General features: G+C 30.9%; 2 protein-coding genes and 1 long non-coding RNA gene across 4 annotated transcripts; all 3 read left to right on the forward strand.

Moving 5' to 3' along the window:
• Positions 1 to 3,578: 3,578 nt before the first annotated feature.
• Positions 3,579 to 6,925, forward strand: LOC123714241. The gene is made up of 3 exons (XR_006754287.1): positions 3,579 to 3,771; positions 5,299 to 5,420; positions 6,533 to 6,925. It is a non-coding gene; the product is annotated as an uncharacterized LOC123714241 (long non-coding RNA).
• A 212-nt stretch (positions 6,926 to 7,137) lies between these two features.
• Positions 7,138 to 11,198, forward strand: LOC123714218. 2 transcript variants are annotated; one of them, XM_045668410.1, is made up of 5 exons: positions 7,138 to 8,157; positions 8,361 to 8,477; positions 8,736 to 8,810; positions 9,714 to 9,864; positions 10,076 to 11,198. In XM_045668410.1, exons 1-5 carry the CDS (start codon positions 7,429 to 7,431, stop codon positions 10,243 to 10,245), a joined length of 1,242 nt encoding a protein of 413 aa, XP_045524366.1. In that variant the 5' UTR covers positions 7,138 to 7,428; the 3' UTR covers positions 10,246 to 11,198. The 2 variants fall into 2 exon arrangements, with proteins under 2 accessions (XP_045524366.1, XP_045524367.1); XM_045668411.1 differs by having other exon boundaries at positions 9,714 to 10,185.
• Positions 11,199 to 11,347: 149 nt separating this feature from the next.
• Positions 11,348 to 14,497, forward strand: LOC123714219. The gene is made up of 5 exons (XM_045668412.1): positions 11,348 to 11,603; positions 11,771 to 12,037; positions 12,228 to 12,439; positions 12,971 to 13,120; positions 13,787 to 14,497. Exons 1-5 carry the CDS (start codon positions 11,594 to 11,596, stop codon positions 13,871 to 13,873), a joined length of 726 nt encoding a protein of 241 aa, XP_045524368.1. The 5' UTR covers positions 11,348 to 11,593; the 3' UTR covers positions 13,874 to 14,497.
• The last annotated feature ends 1,058 nt before the right edge of the window (positions 14,498 to 15,555 follow it).

Below are 15,555 nucleotides of genomic sequence, written 5' to 3' on the forward strand. Positions count from 1 at the left end.
CATTTAAAACAAATGTTTGTAGAGTTTGAGATTCATCGGATATCAAATGTAACTTTTTTGGACATCCACCTCCTTTGTTTTCAGTCAGCTGTTAAGTATTGTGTGCTAGGTCTTACTATAATTATTATTATATAAACCGTCACGCAACATACAAGAACTAACATTTGTGTGTAATTAGTGCATTTCTAAGAATAATTTGTGCTTATAAATTCCTCATTTATTTATCAAGAAATAAACCCATAAAGAGATCTACAACATTATCTATCCGATCCCCTAGCTCGTAACAATACTATACTGTTAAATATTTTCACGCCCATCAATTTCACTTGAAACTTGCTTTCAGGACTTAATACTTTGATTTCACTTTTCAAATCATAAAACCTTATAAACCCTTAAATTAATTAATTAAATTCTGAAAACTCGATATTATTTAATTATCATGACCTAAATAATTTTTAAATTAGTAATTTGACCTTTCGCGGATGACCTTTTGATAAGTAATTGTGTTAACCTTCCTTCTACATACAGGATAATCTACAATGAACAATATTAAAGATTTATTATTGAAAATAATTCAATTAAGTTAATATGGCTTTAGTGTAGGTGGCACTATTGCTGTTTATGCAACTGCCACGGTAACACAAAATCTCCTTTAACTTAAGATAGTATTAATTGTATAAAATCACCAAAAATATTACTAGATTTTAAACAAACATATTTAAAATAATGCATTTCTGGTAATATAAACAATAAATACAAAGTATTTTTATAAGCAATCGTGTAAGTAATAAACGAATCTCAATATCACTACTCTTAAAGGAAAATAAACGATATAATACTTTTTTGCATTATCAGATTCGCGAGATCGCGAAATGAATAATCACGTTTTATCACTAACCACATACTTTTCTATACGTAGTATGATTTAGGATCTTGGATATTATATCAATCTAATAGTTTTTTAAAAAAAATACAATAAATTTGAAAGGATAATATAATAAAATACTAAAAAATCGTCACACATTTCACTTTTCTATTACCGTTGAAACATTGGATGTAATTAAAGAGCAATACAGTGGAAACCGATTTGTAATGTATAAAAGCGCATAAGAATATGTTTACCAATTTCTTAAGTGATTGTTTAGTCTTTGATCTTTTCTGTCTAAATAACATATTAGAGTTTATTGCATTCAGTTCTTTAATACAATTTAATTTGGAAATCTTAGGTAAGGTTATTATCTATTTAAACATCTCTAACACTTAATCATAAGCTTAAATGATGTATCTTGCAATTTCACAAGACCTTCATTATTCTTAGATTTATGGTTGCACATCGCTTGCATATCTTTACCTTGTCTCTGGTTTAAAAGACCGCTATCTTTGTTTACCTTTTAAATCAGAATAAATGGACCGCAAAATACAGCATTTAATATAGGAACAAAGAGACATAGGAAACTAAAATTTCGGTTTAATCACTCGATGTGTCCAAATTAGTATTGTATTTTGCCTAAAAATCGATCAATAATATTATTTAAAAAATACTGATTTTAGTGCTCTTAATCTAAAAAATGTGAACACTAATTAAGTACGATAGAGCTTTGCTTAACTTAAATTTATTATGGGATTATCAAATAATGATTATTATCACCATAGCTTATCATGTTAAAGGTTAGTTTGGAGCAAATGTACTACCACTACTACTACTTACTATTATTCGCTTTCTTATGTAAGCCAGCAAGAAAATCCTATAATACGATATCTTTGAATTCGCGCCGCTGCCTCATGAAACTTATACCTAACAGAAATATTACTGTCACAAAATTGATCTAACGCTAGTCCCTACACAAGGGGATCCCGTCTTGTGGTTATATATATATATAATAAAACATTTGTTCTGACCAAAAAGTTACTTGTTCTTTCGAAGTATTTTGACATTGATTGAAATACCTAGTACTTATCAATAGTTTTTTCAGGGGTTTTTATCTTGTAGTTGAAAATCAACAAACCATTTGTAACACATTTTACAAAGAAGTCACTGTTAAAATGTAACAGAAATCGCATAATGATTAACTTGACGTTTGTTTATCTATTTAGAAGCATATGTCACGGGGAGTGGTACGACGCCATCTTGTATAGAAAGCGTTTTAACGGGTTATTCAAATACGCCCATAGCGCTACAACCACTAAGTTCTGGGCTTCAGATTTCTGAATATGTTCCGTGTTCTTTTTCAATAGGTAAGTAGGTGATTAGTCTTATATATTAGTATAGGTTCCATAGTTACTAATAAAAATATTATGTATGGTAAAATTTTAAAAAATTGCGCCTGATGCAAGATATGTGCTATGCTGCATGGGCATGCTGTTTAATTGTACAAATAAAAAAAATATTTTTTATTCCTATCCTACCTAAAAAAATTAAATATGTAAAATGTTTACAATGTAAAAGAAATTACTTTCCTAGTTCAGTAAAATTTTTCAAATTTATTGACAACTTTGTTTGATAAGAACTTAGATCTATTAAAAATAAGATTTTTTTTTGAATATTAATGAATTAAATTTATCTAGCATCATAGTAATCTAATCATTATCGGGTTGATTATTTCATATTGCAACTAGCAACACTGCAGCAATTTTTGTATATCTAGACAAAATATTAAATTGAAACTACCTTATACTTATGTATATAATGCTACCTTATAAACGAATAGTATTATGATTATTTATTTTTATATGAAGTCGTATAGGAGCCGGCGCCAGTCGTGAGTAAATAAAAGTGTTGTAGGCGGGAGGAGTCATTACTTTCTCTCCAACGTAAACCATGTCATGCTGCCATGTTTGTTCCATTTTCAATTTCAAAAAGTTTCTATAAATTTTAAAATCGTAGACAGGAAGTCAGATCGAAATCGCGGCGCTGTTGCGGAAATTGCTCATTCTCACGCGACCGCCTTACTCCGGGCACACTCTAATGGAAAAAGTTAAAAAAATATACAAAACTTCTTTTTATAACGTTGCCCTCGCTGAAATCATCGAGAATAGCTCAGCTATCCGCGGACGAGGAAACTTTCAATTTAAATTTCACCTGCGAGTTTTAACTATCAGGCAGGGGTAGATTCGAGTTCTACAAATATTTTTGTTAGTGATCTAAAAATGCAATTGCTTTTTCAGAACGTTATAAAAATTTAAGGCTTTTTATCTTTTTAAATTGGAATTTTTCAAGATACTGAGAATCTGTAATTTGTTATTTTCGATAAACTTTATTACAAGATAAAATTTTATTGTGAATACTACAAAACGACAAATTATTTTTTAAGATGGAATTCGATATTTTTGAAATAGTTTTAATTAAGTGGCGACCAGATTTGATTTATTTAACTAAGTAACTTTATCCTTTAACCCAGTTATTAAAGTAATCAAAAAGGCTAAAGATTATAATCGTATAACGTTTTTATTCCGGCACTTTTTCGGGTCAATGATATATGAATAACAAAAGTACCCACAGAGTATAGTAAAATTACTGAACCTCGGCCGCGTGGCATTGTAACGGTAACAGTCTGTGCATAAGTTCTATCACGGATACTACTTGTTGATTAGACAAAGCGATATAAATGCAAAATAAATAAAAAACCCAAAGTATCTTTTCCGTGCATTGATTTTTACAGTATACTGATAGTGAATAAGATAAGATTATTGAACGATTGTAACACAACGAGTTTCGACGTTGAGTTGTTAATACCTTTTCTGTGTTAATAGTTTATAAAACAGCAAAATGTGGTATGTATTTTACTATTTTTATTCAAGAACTAGACTCATTTTTTATCAAATGGCTTTTGTTTTAACTGGTACCTTAAGGTAAATTTCCACATATAAATAACCTTGCCACCTTGTAATGAAGGTGAAACTCGTAATACAGTTGCACTCAACTAATGCAAAAACAAAGTAATGTTATATTAATAAATCTTCTGTGTCTATGTTTGTAAATAGACTCCTCTTAGATAGCTAGGACGATTTTGATGAAGTCTGATTTATAATGTTTTTTGTCAAAATTGAGATTTAATTTTTTTATCAAGCTGTCATTTTATAGCTTTTTATCTATTTAAACATATTACACAACACATATAATATCTAAAACATCCAGATTTTTCACAAAGGTGACTAAAAGTATATTAATAAATAATAAACCCAAAATAATAGACAAAACTGAACATCTATAATATATTAATGACATTTAATTTGCTGAAGTAGTTATACAAAGTCGCCAACTTTATAATCTAGTCTTATTCTGTAGTCTGTATTCTGCCTTATCCAAATCTTCATTCACAAATCTTATAGCTGGGCTGACCGAGGATTTCTATAATCTCTAGGTAGCGATTTTTTCGTTACCCAAAAATGGCATGTTATTTGAGTATCGAAAATTATTTTAGAGTTTTATAATTGAGATTTTGATTGAGATTGTCAATTCAACATTTATTTTTATCTGTAGTATGTTTGATGATTTGATGTTGTAATTTTATATTTTAAATAGGTAACACTACTGGCAACCCCGATTATCATATCAGTGCGAAACCTGTCGGGAGCGCGTCATAAACAAGCGTGAAACAGTTGCATAGGTCGACAAGCGCGGTTAGAGCTTGGCACTATGCGCTTAGTCTAGTCTCATAGATCTCGTTTTAACGTGGCTTACAAAGTATATCATATATTATACATTGCAGTTATGACTCGAACGAAAAGTCCTCTACAAAATGGGAGAATTTTCATTTACCTATATTAGCATTTTCGGTTGTTTAGCCTTGCCTTGACAAGTCAGTTTGAACTGTTTAGGATAAAAATAACATATTCTCCTACTGTCAAAGTAATATAAGAAAATTGTATTTGTATATCGACAGTCCACAAATGACTAATATTTACGACGAATTATTGTCTATTTTTTCTAGTTACATTATCAATACTAAGAACACAAACAAATAACATATACCTAAAATATAATTTGTAGAGAAAGATAAAAAAAGATAAAATGCCACACCTGTTTCCGCTATTGTGATATGCCTTGTACCGATCGAATAACTAAAAAAACGTCGAATAATGAGTAGCTATATATAATAATTATTTATAGATATATTCAACATGTTATTGTTACCATCCGGGAGGTCGGAATGTGAAACGATTCGTTTTGTCGAATGATTCGTTAGATTGTGGTTGACATTCACATACGCGAGTCCATACAAGTTTAACCGCTTTAACAGCCTGCATTTTAGTTACGTTATTAACTCTAACCAATAAATATATTGTTCGTTGTTTCAGTTGCTGCGTCTGTAATCTTCTATGCAAAATCCTCAGTGCAATCTTCTCTTTATTATTCTTAGTTGCTGTTATATTACTCATATTATGGGGAGTAGGAGTAATATTTCAGTAGCACTCATAAAGTAAGTTATGAAGAACGACTTTTTTTATTCATTAGAATTTTTTAATCAAAATTATTAATATAGTTGCGTGTTATTTTGAGTTTTTTTTTGTTATTTAATTATGCACTTCTTGTACTTTATCCTCTGTAGGTGTTTCTTTTTTTTTAGTCTCCCATATTAGGGTTGCCTGGAAGAAATCGCTTGTTAGCGATGAGGTCGCCTGTTGCCTAATAACTTTAGTAACCTACTTACTTATTGTTTGTATAATTATGTATATCATGGCAATAAAGTATAAATAAATAAAAATATAACATAACCTTAAAACACTGCCGTATATAATTACTTTGACATATAGTTTTCATATATTAATAATCGCACGTTCACTTATCATTCTTATCGTCTCAATAAAACTCTCTTTTATATAGTACATTTAATTTCCTAAACAAAAATTGGCTCCAAATTCAGACAAGTTTTATTATCTTAGACACCTGTGCCTACTTATCGTTTTAAAAATTGAATTGCCATATATACATATACATACTAGTGAATTCAGCGTGCGACTCTCATCCCTGAGATCGTAGGTTTGATCTCCGGCTGTGCACTTTCTTTCTAAGTGCGCATTTAACATTCGCTCGAACAGTAAAGGAAAACATCGGGAGAAAACTGGCTTGCCTTAGACCCAAAAAGTTGACGGCGTGTGTCAGGTGCAAAACTTTTCCGATATTAAATCCAGAATTTATAAAGAAAACACTTTTTAAACGTGGTCACGGTGACACGCACGCTGAAAAGCACTGAAATTATGTAAATAATTATAAGTTTTTAATAAGAATACATTGCTTCAATCCGTTTAAAAAGTGTTTTCTTAAAGTGAAAAGCTATGTTAACAAAAGACAGAATTTATTATATAAACTTGAGAACCTTAAGCAAACCAAGGGCCTCTGATAGAATTTAGAGGCCCCGCGCTGCCTTAATCCGGCTCCAACTTCACCATACGAGCAAAGATTGAAACGCATATAGAGGGATCACCCATTGGAGTGTAGGATCGAACCCACTATGATAGGATTAAAATTCAAACATCGAAGTTGACACTGCTCACGTGACAGACACTTATTTGTCTATTTCTCTGATTTCAGAACCTTCAAGAAAATGATGACGTAGAAGAAGTTTTTTACATTCTGTGACTGTGAATCAATTTATGTTATTAATGAATTTTAAAATAACAGCGAAGTTTAAAATGTAAAAGCCAAAGATTTTATTAGACTTTTGACTGTTTATTCTTAACTTTATATTTATTAAAGGTCCATCTAAAATGTCCCAACTTTTTATCGATTTTTAAACCTCCTTTACTTCCTTTCTATTAAATAGTATTTTGGTTAACGTTTCTATAACTGTGCCTTTATTAATAAGACTGCGTAACAATGACGAAAGTATTAAATAAAAAGTAAACAGACGCGTCAAATTGTACACCTCTTTTTTGAAGTAGGTTAAAAATAGAATTACGTTTATTAAAGCAGCAGTGATATTTTTTTATTATCTTTTCATTTCCAATCGATCATTTAATTTGATAAAGAGACATTCGCAAGATATGACTTTCTTCTTTCTTCTATTGTTAGGAAATGTATGCATGAAATACGTTTATTCTAGCAATTTTTTTTAGTTTTATGATCTGTAAGAATAATTCTTAACTTATAAACTGTGAATAATATATATTTATGTTCTATTCTTTAAAAATTACAATATATTATAAAAAAAAACTATTGTATTTTTTTCTTTATGGCTCTTCTGGAGTGGTAAACATCTTTACGCAAAATAGCACGTATTTTTATAAATAATCAAGAATACTTAATAGAACTCAATTGAATTTCAATGCGAGTAATACCGCATCTAGTAGGTAATATAAATTCATATAAAGTGAACTGAAATTGTTATCAAATACAATGATAATTAAACTAGTATACGAATGGTACTTAAAAACGAATCAGCTCACGCACTCGTTTGATTACCTGCGTTCAGCAATGAAGTGTTCGATATGTTTTACACAAGTGATTATAACTCATACGGGAACCAAAATGTTAAAGGAAACATTTTCACTGTTATATTAAACGGGTTTTATACCTCGAATAGTTTTCCTACATTCTCCATTGCACATGCATCAAAACCACTCATAAATTTATCAACTATATTTGGAATGCAAAACGTCCGTTTCAATAAAATGGACATAAAACGAGTTTCAATCTTCAATAAATTCTACTGTGTTTTGATATTAAGTTTGTTAATTATTGTCATTGTCTATATTCCGCCTCTTAGCTGGAAAGAAACTAAATCAGATCTACCTTTAAATATACTAACGAGATTATTCGGAGTTTTACAAACTTTCGAGATATTTTATTACGTTTTTATAGTCTCCTTTGGCAACGCGAGTTATTACTGGAACTTATATAAAACTTTAAACAGTTTGGATAACCATTACGAGAAGAGGTTGAAAATGTTTCGTAAACGACGATATTTTGCTATTTTTCTAATGTTTACTCCGCTACTGTTAAGCTCATTTACTTTTTATTTACGAAAGTTTACCATACATAATGTTGTTGCACAGATAACTTTCTTTATTGTTATGCTCCAGGGAGTGAACTTTGTATATTTCATCGTCAATATTTTTGTAGAGGTTTTAATCTTTAAGGCTGTATTGTTTAAAAAAGTTGAAGACTTCGTTCCTACAGAAATTAACAAAAAGAGTTTTATTACGAATCTCTTGATAGTGAGTATAGCTTAGTTCTTTTTACTTCTTAAATTGGAATTGTTTATGGCAATTCCTATAAATCAATTTACGCCTTGATATATCTCCGTGGTTTAGTGTACATACGCCGAAGGACAAACCTGTGTAGAGTCAATTCCCGACAAAGCAATAATTGCTACAAACAGCATGCTAAAACAACATTATATCAATCTTGTCCATTTCAGAAAAGACTTCTTGGCTCGGAAAACTTGAAGCGTCATTATTGCTGGTTTGAACTTATGCAAATTTATGATAAGATCGCTGATTGCGTTTATATCTTCAATAAAATATATGCAGGGCAGGTAAAAAAACTTTTATTTTATATGAATTCCACAAAACTTTATTAGAATCATAATTTTTCATGAATTTATAAAAGTAAAATAATTTCTTATATTTATATTTTGTAAATTTAATTTATATGTTAATTTGCCTAAATTCAGCATTAACAACATTTTCATGTGTCTTATTGTTATCCAGTATTAACAAAAGTCAAATAATTAATAAAACCTAAACTTTTTTAAAAAGTAGCTATGAACTTTGTAAGGAATGATTTCTTCTAGATATTGATTATGTTTGAAGCCTGGCTGCTAACTACTGTTCTTGTTATATGCAGATCACTGTCGCCATCTATGAAGGTATTTATTTATATATTTATATAAGTAACCTTTGTGGATGCTTTTTTAGAATATTAACATAATATTGAGTCGCTTTGAAAGCACCTTTAATTAGTGGATGGATATGTGTTCTTCATGATAACGAATACGAACTTATCCACATATTTTATGTAAGGATAAATTTATATGCCCTTTACCGTGAAAACCTACTTTCAAAGCAACTTCGATTTCGTAGTATCAAAATTAAAATCAGACGACATTCCCAGGAGATGTTTAACGTGAAACCGTATCAATCTTATTACTCAGTTCAGTTATTACGTTTGGATTATATTTATACTAGCATACCCGTGATACGATATGTTAAAAATTCTGAAACAAACGTCAATATCACACAGCTCTACAGCTTTTTAAACCCCTATGCAGTATTTTCCACAATCCTGACTTTCACAGTATGACGGTTTCAGAGCCTTAACTCTATAACTTTTAATAGACATGCTGCTCAATTGAGTTTTTGTAATACGCGACCATGTGACTTTAGTTACGCAACTTTAATTTTTTGCTATCTATTTGTTACACATGTCCCAACTGTGTACTTGGTTTTAACGAATTCTACGGTAACGGCTTTCAACCGAGCAAGGTCGAAATAATTGTATGTATAAAATAACAGTAAGACCCACCAGCCACCACCTATATCATATAAACCATCATCATTTGAAATACTTAGGATCGCGCGCGGAATGTCTAGCACACACAGCGCATGTAGTGATACTGTTCAACGTATTAAAACTAACGAAAGGCGTCTAGTAGTATATTCTACTTATAATTTAGACAATGCGAGTATATTTATATATTTTATAGCCTAGACCTATTAGAGTATTTAAAAAATAAATTGTCATGTTTGCTTGGCCATTTTCTCATTTACAGTATTCTGAAGTGATGTGGAGTGATGCGTTCTATTACACATTTCTAAATATACGTCCATTTTTTCTTACTAAAATGAGTGATTTCTTTATACAAGATAGAAGAGAAACACTTTCTTTAATCATACGAGTATTAATTCATACTGACGTGAATGGTAAGTTACCTTAACAGTAATAATCAGTTTTCTGGCAAACTATCATTTGTTCATCATTTTACATTTTTAAAATTTCTAATTTCTTAAGATATATAAGTTTGTAAAGCCTCTTTAAGCCTCCACCACACCACAGCATGATTGATGCATTGAGCAACATGATCAACCATAACATTATATTCGCGGTTGATTGAATGACCTTATATATTTGCAGATTATATATATCAAAGCCAAGTACAAACTATGGTCAATCTAGTGCAAAGCAGAAAAATAGAATTATCGGCTGTGGTGACAGCGGTCGATATGCCAATCATGATTGCGTTTGCTGGCAAAGTTATATCCTATAGTGTTTTAGTAATACAATATTTTTACATTAATAACTAACGGTACCATAGGGTTACATCTGCGTTAATTAAAAGCTCGTGCACGTCATAACCGATGATATTTATAAATTATATATAAATAAAACAAGTTAAACTTTATTCAGCATATTTAGGTCCACGTTCCATTTTAACGGCAAATTTTTAATAATAAAGCAATTAACAGGTCATGTGTGAGGTAAAAAAAAACATTGTGAGCCTAAGATAAGATCCAAGGTCTAATCTCTAGCTAATTTCATTAATTTTTGATATATTGAAGTCATACTGAGCGCTACGTCTCGACTTTGAATTTTACCCTTAGGCTAGTATTCTAAAACATCAATAACACTTAAATCTAGTTTCAGAATTTGCTAAATCCCTTTTCTGTATGAAGTACCTACTACATATGTACATATTTGACACCGCTCAAGACGATATTGTCATTTGAGATACTAATTAGAATATGGATCTTAAAAATCTATATTTTAATTAGATAAAACTTTAAAACCCATCTGTTTTCCTCAAAAATCTTTCTGTGTTAGAACGTTTATCTCCCACTTGCTTAAAGAGAATATATCAATAAAATGAACTCAAACTGTATTAATGACTTACACATTAACATAATTTCAGGAGAAGTTAAGCCATTGAAATTAATTTGTCTTAATTAGGTTTATTTTCTTAAAGGGCTTTAAATTGTTAATAACTCATAACTAAACTAACTAGCTTTTAAAAATAGTGGTGGTTAAGGCGCAATGTGGCATTATCGTGATCTTTTATAAAACTTATATCACTAATAGTAGAATTAGCAATAATATTTTTTGCTAATACACAGTTCAAACGGTTACATTAAATTTTGATATGAAAGTGGTATTTTTATTGTTGGCACAAAACAAGTACAAAGTAGCATCTAATACTTTATCTGAAAGCCATTAAAATTGTCATGTATAGCATTAAAAGCCAGGCCTTTCTAGTAATATTTCATCTGTTGTACTAGTAGAGTAGCATACCAAAGACTATAATATTATGAACCTATGAATAATATACTCTATGGATTATTCGATTTCACAGACAACAGAATACCTTTGTTTAACGTAATTGTGACGATTATTGTTTCTGTTTTGCGATTAATTTTTGTATTTCATCAGCCTTCAAGTAATATATTTCTACATAAAATAATTATATTACACATTGCAAATGTGAAGTCATATTTATGAAATAATAAACAGTGAGTCATAGGTAACGGCCACGTCAGTTAACAATATAGCCGCTCTAAATTGTAATAGATAACATTAACATTTAGTTAATTCCTGGCAGCGAGAACATAAAAAGGTTTAACTTTCAAGAGCGGAACAGAAAACGTATAACAAAACATCATGTCTGGATGTAAGTAATTTTTGTGTTTTCTACAATTAGTCAGAGTATATGTATATTTATTATATTATGTAGTATTATTGTAAATTATAAGCTTGCTTAAAACTATAAACATTTACTCTTACGGGTATGGGAAATGTTGAATGTTACTAAATCAATTATATGATTCCGATTTCCAGATCCTTATGGAAACCCACAATTTCCTCAGCAACCAAATGCAATATATCCTCAAATATATAATCCTTCATCTGCTCCACCCCCTGGTCCTCAAGGACAACCCATGATGCCAGGCTACCCATACCAGCCAGGATTTGCAGTTTATCCAGGTCAAGGAGTTGGACAGCAAGGACTGCCTCCATCAGCTATGTCATATCCAAATGTTGCTCCAACTGCACCAGCTTTTGGCTACCCGGGCTTTCCAAATGTTACGCCACAACAACCATGGTGTAAGTATACTTTTCAAAGAATAAACAAAGGTATAAAATATATATATATATATATAAGTTTTTTTCTACACCAACATGCTCCCTTTGTTTAAGTGAGTAAAAAACCAATAACAATATAAAACTGTACACATTATTATTATTTCAAGATCTAGTCTAGATCTAGTTAATTATGATAAAATGCTGCTTTCAGCTGTTGTTGAATGGATACCTGCGACACCACAGACCGCCCATTCTCTAAGCAACAAAGTAGTGGTTGCTGGCTATGAAGGGCATGACCACAGTCCTCTTTGGGTTATTCGGGCAAGAATTCAGGGAGATCTTGTACCTGGAAAGCTTGCTATTAAGCATGGTGCTGCATATGTACCTTGGAACGGACAAGAAAATCCTGTGCAGAACTTTGAGGTACGGAGACTTATTTTTCCTCACATTGAACCAACAACAGCACTACCAAGGCTGTTTCTAGCTATAGCTTAACTAAATCCTTAGTTGGACATGTGATAAATTTTCAGATGATATTCATTTAATATTAATTAATATTTTCCAATCTGTTGTTGATAAAACTGCTCTAAGTTGACTAAGAGAAGTGTGTATCTATATATATATAGATAACACAAATTGTGTGGTGCTGTAAAATTAAATTGTATAGAAATATATTATGATTGTTACTGGTAAAGCTATTAATGACTAACTCTAGGAAATTTAAGTAGTAATGAAATTTATTGATGACTCTGTAATTGGCCTAAGCTAGTTTAAATTACTGTGGTGCTTAATTTCTTTTTAATCTGTTTTGGTATCTGATTTAGTTGTTATCAATTAATTAAAACATTTTGCATTCAATAGTAATTTCCAATTTTTAATATTATTTATAATAAAATGATTATGAAATGGCCAATTGGTATATTTGAAATGCAATTTAGATGTAAACATTTTCAGGTATGCTGTGCTCCGGCAGACAAGGTTCGTTGGATTGAATGTCGAGATGGTATAGTGCCACCTAACGCTATTGCTTCTGGTAATACAGCTGCAGGAGAGCCGCTGTATGTCGGCAGGGCTAGGGAGCAAGGCTCACTTACTCCTGGAAAGGTATGATTCATATTTTTACATAATTTTACATGTTACGTCAGTAGGTGTGGAAGAATTGTTGTTTTAACTGTGTGTTTCCAAAAGTACCAAAAGTTATGTGCATTAAAGTTTAAAGCTTACTCAGACATGTCAGTTAGTCATTGATTTGCTATAATTTTTTGTTTTGATTAAAACATTTTTATGGTGAAATGTCTACTTAATATTATAAATTTATGCATAAAGACATTGTTTGTTTTGTATGATTTTTTCATGGTCTTAGTGCTTTACCTTTTACTGTCATTAAAGAAATAAGCACCCTAAATGGGGAGTAAAGCATAGAAAAGAAACCTAACCTACTTAACAAAATTATCAAAGAACCGGAATATATCAGCACAATATTATTAATTATATGTGAATCTACTTGAATTGCAGTTCTTATTCTAAATTTTTGTAACATATCTTACATCCTAATTACTGGTACCAATACTTTCTTCACGGCTGGAATGGAAGTAGGGAATAACATGAAAAAGCGCCATCTAGCGATCTCAAATCTCTATAATCTCTATAATAAATATCAGTCTCATGAGTTTAGTTTTGTTCACTCATCAAGTATTCTTATGTAAAGTAGTGACTGTTTTGTTGTAATTTTAATAATCCATTATACTTATGATAATTAAAAAATTTCAGGTCCACCCGAGCCACAAGGTGCTGTACATATCCTTTGGCGGCAAAGAAATTGGTCACAAAGTTTATGAAATACTTTGTACAGTGTGAAGATTTATATTCACTTTAAATGTAACAAAAACCCTGAGGTTCGAAGAAATTCTTTCCCTTAAATTATTCACATGCAAAAAAAATTCTCATATTGTCCCATCAAGTAAGAAAATGTTTTAGTGAAATTGAAAAATGCTGGTTAAAGATGATTATTTCTCTAAAATGTTATTACATTTCCTAAAGATTTTCAAATTTTCATTCAATAACAATTCCGGTGATAAGCAAAATTTACATATGAAAAACTTAATTAATTATAAATAATATAACAATTTTTTTTGTACCGTAGATAGACGTAGACTTAAGTGTTGCCAAATTGTATTAATATATATTTTTTCTTATTTACCTTACAGGGTTTTTGTTTATAATGTTTTAAAGCCTGCTCGAGAACGCCAATAGCATATTTTTTTGTTGAATGTTTCGCATAGACGGTTTTCATAGACATTGTTTTTTCTAATTAGATTTCAGCCCTAGAAGTAGTTTCGTTCTCGCTAAAAGCGTTTATATTCAATATGTTATCTCGAATAATATAAGGATAATTTTAAGAATGCCTGAAGAATGTTGCAGAGACTGTTTAATAAGTATTAGTTTTATATTTTGGGAACTATGAATTAAATTTTAATAATATTTTGTTTTTTATTTATACGATATCTCTCATGTTTGAGTGTTGTCAACAAGTAAATATCTGGAGCGGACAATCTGTTTCCACAGGATTCTGTCCTCCGCCTCTCTTATAACAGTACATAGTATTAAGGACGAGTCTCACTTGATCACTCCACCTGGTTGGTGAATGGCCACGTGATCTTTTGCCTTCTGTATTACCAGCTACAATTAGTTTCTCCAAGTTCTCATCGCCTTTACCCATTTTATAGCCGAAATGTGATATAATTTGTTGTTGGCATATGGTAAACAGTCCGTATACGAAGTTGGATCACGCTCTATGTATCGGTGCCCTTTGCAGTCCACGGTATTGTTAGCATTCGCGTCCAGTACTACATCTCAGAGGCAAACCTTTGCCTTATTCGGGTCAATGTCATAAACATGAAGTACATACGTTTGTACTCCATACTGGAGCCCGTATCGGTCTGATTTAGGTTTTGATACCACTTTTCTTCCAGATATTGCTTTAATGTGTTATGGTATCTTTAGCCAGCCTTTTCATCTCGGGGACACTGCTGCCGTTGTTAGAGATGTGGGATCTGATATACAAAGCTCTCAACGATATTGATGGCAAGAATACACCATATAGCCAATATAAATTAGCTCGTTTAAAATAGTTTGTCTGCCTATTTCTTAAAGTAGTAATACTTTTCGTTCCAATAGTCACTTTTACCCAATCGTTCTTGTGTAAAACATAGATGGCGTTGAAGGTAATTCATCGTGCACAAGTAAGAAGGATACGAGATTTTTGGATTTATAAAATTATCTTGTTTTTATTTGGTCATGGTACTACATTATTTTTCTCACTATATTTCTTTCGGTTAACAAAACTCACGGATTCCTTAAAAATAACTTGCATGTTATTTTGAGTTTTTTATTCGTTATCTAATTATGCACTTCTTGCACTTTACCCTCTGTAGGTGTTTAAAGTTTCCGATGTCTGGAAGAAATCGTTTGATAGCGATAAGGCCGCCCGTTCCTTAATAAATTATGTAACCTGATTTTTTGTTTTTTATATGCATGAT

This window comes from Pieris brassicae, chromosome 9 (genome assembly GCF_905147105.1).
Source record: "Pieris brassicae chromosome 9, ilPieBrab1.1, whole genome shotgun sequence".
Lineage (NCBI taxonomy): Eukaryota > Metazoa > Arthropoda > Insecta > Lepidoptera > Pieridae > Pieris > Pieris brassicae.

What these genes read in the sequence shown, in the direction of transcription:
- LOC123714219 (XM_045668412.1), top strand. An exon ending in ATCCTGTGCAGAACTTTGAG is followed by an intron (nt 12,440 to 12,970) that starts GTACGGAGACTT and finishes AAACATTTTCAG; the next exon opens with GTATGCTGTGCTCCGGCAGA. An exon ending in GCTCACTTACTCCTGGAAAG is followed by an intron (nt 13,121 to 13,786) that starts GTATGATTCATA and finishes AAAAAATTTCAG; the next exon opens with GTCCACCCGAGCCACAAGGT.
- LOC123714218 (XM_045668410.1), top strand. Translation starts at nt 7,429, where the DNA reads ATGTTTTACACAAGTGATTATAACTCATACGGGAACCAAAATGTTAAA. An exon ending in TTATTACGAATCTCTTGATA is followed by an intron (nt 8,158 to 8,360) that starts GTGAGTATAGCT and finishes TGTCCATTTCAG; the next exon opens with AAAAGACTTCTTGGCTCGGA. An exon ending in ATAAAATATATGCAGGGCAG is followed by an intron (nt 8,478 to 8,735) that starts GTAAAAAAACTT and finishes GATTTCTTCTAG; the next exon opens with ATATTGATTATGTTTGAAGC.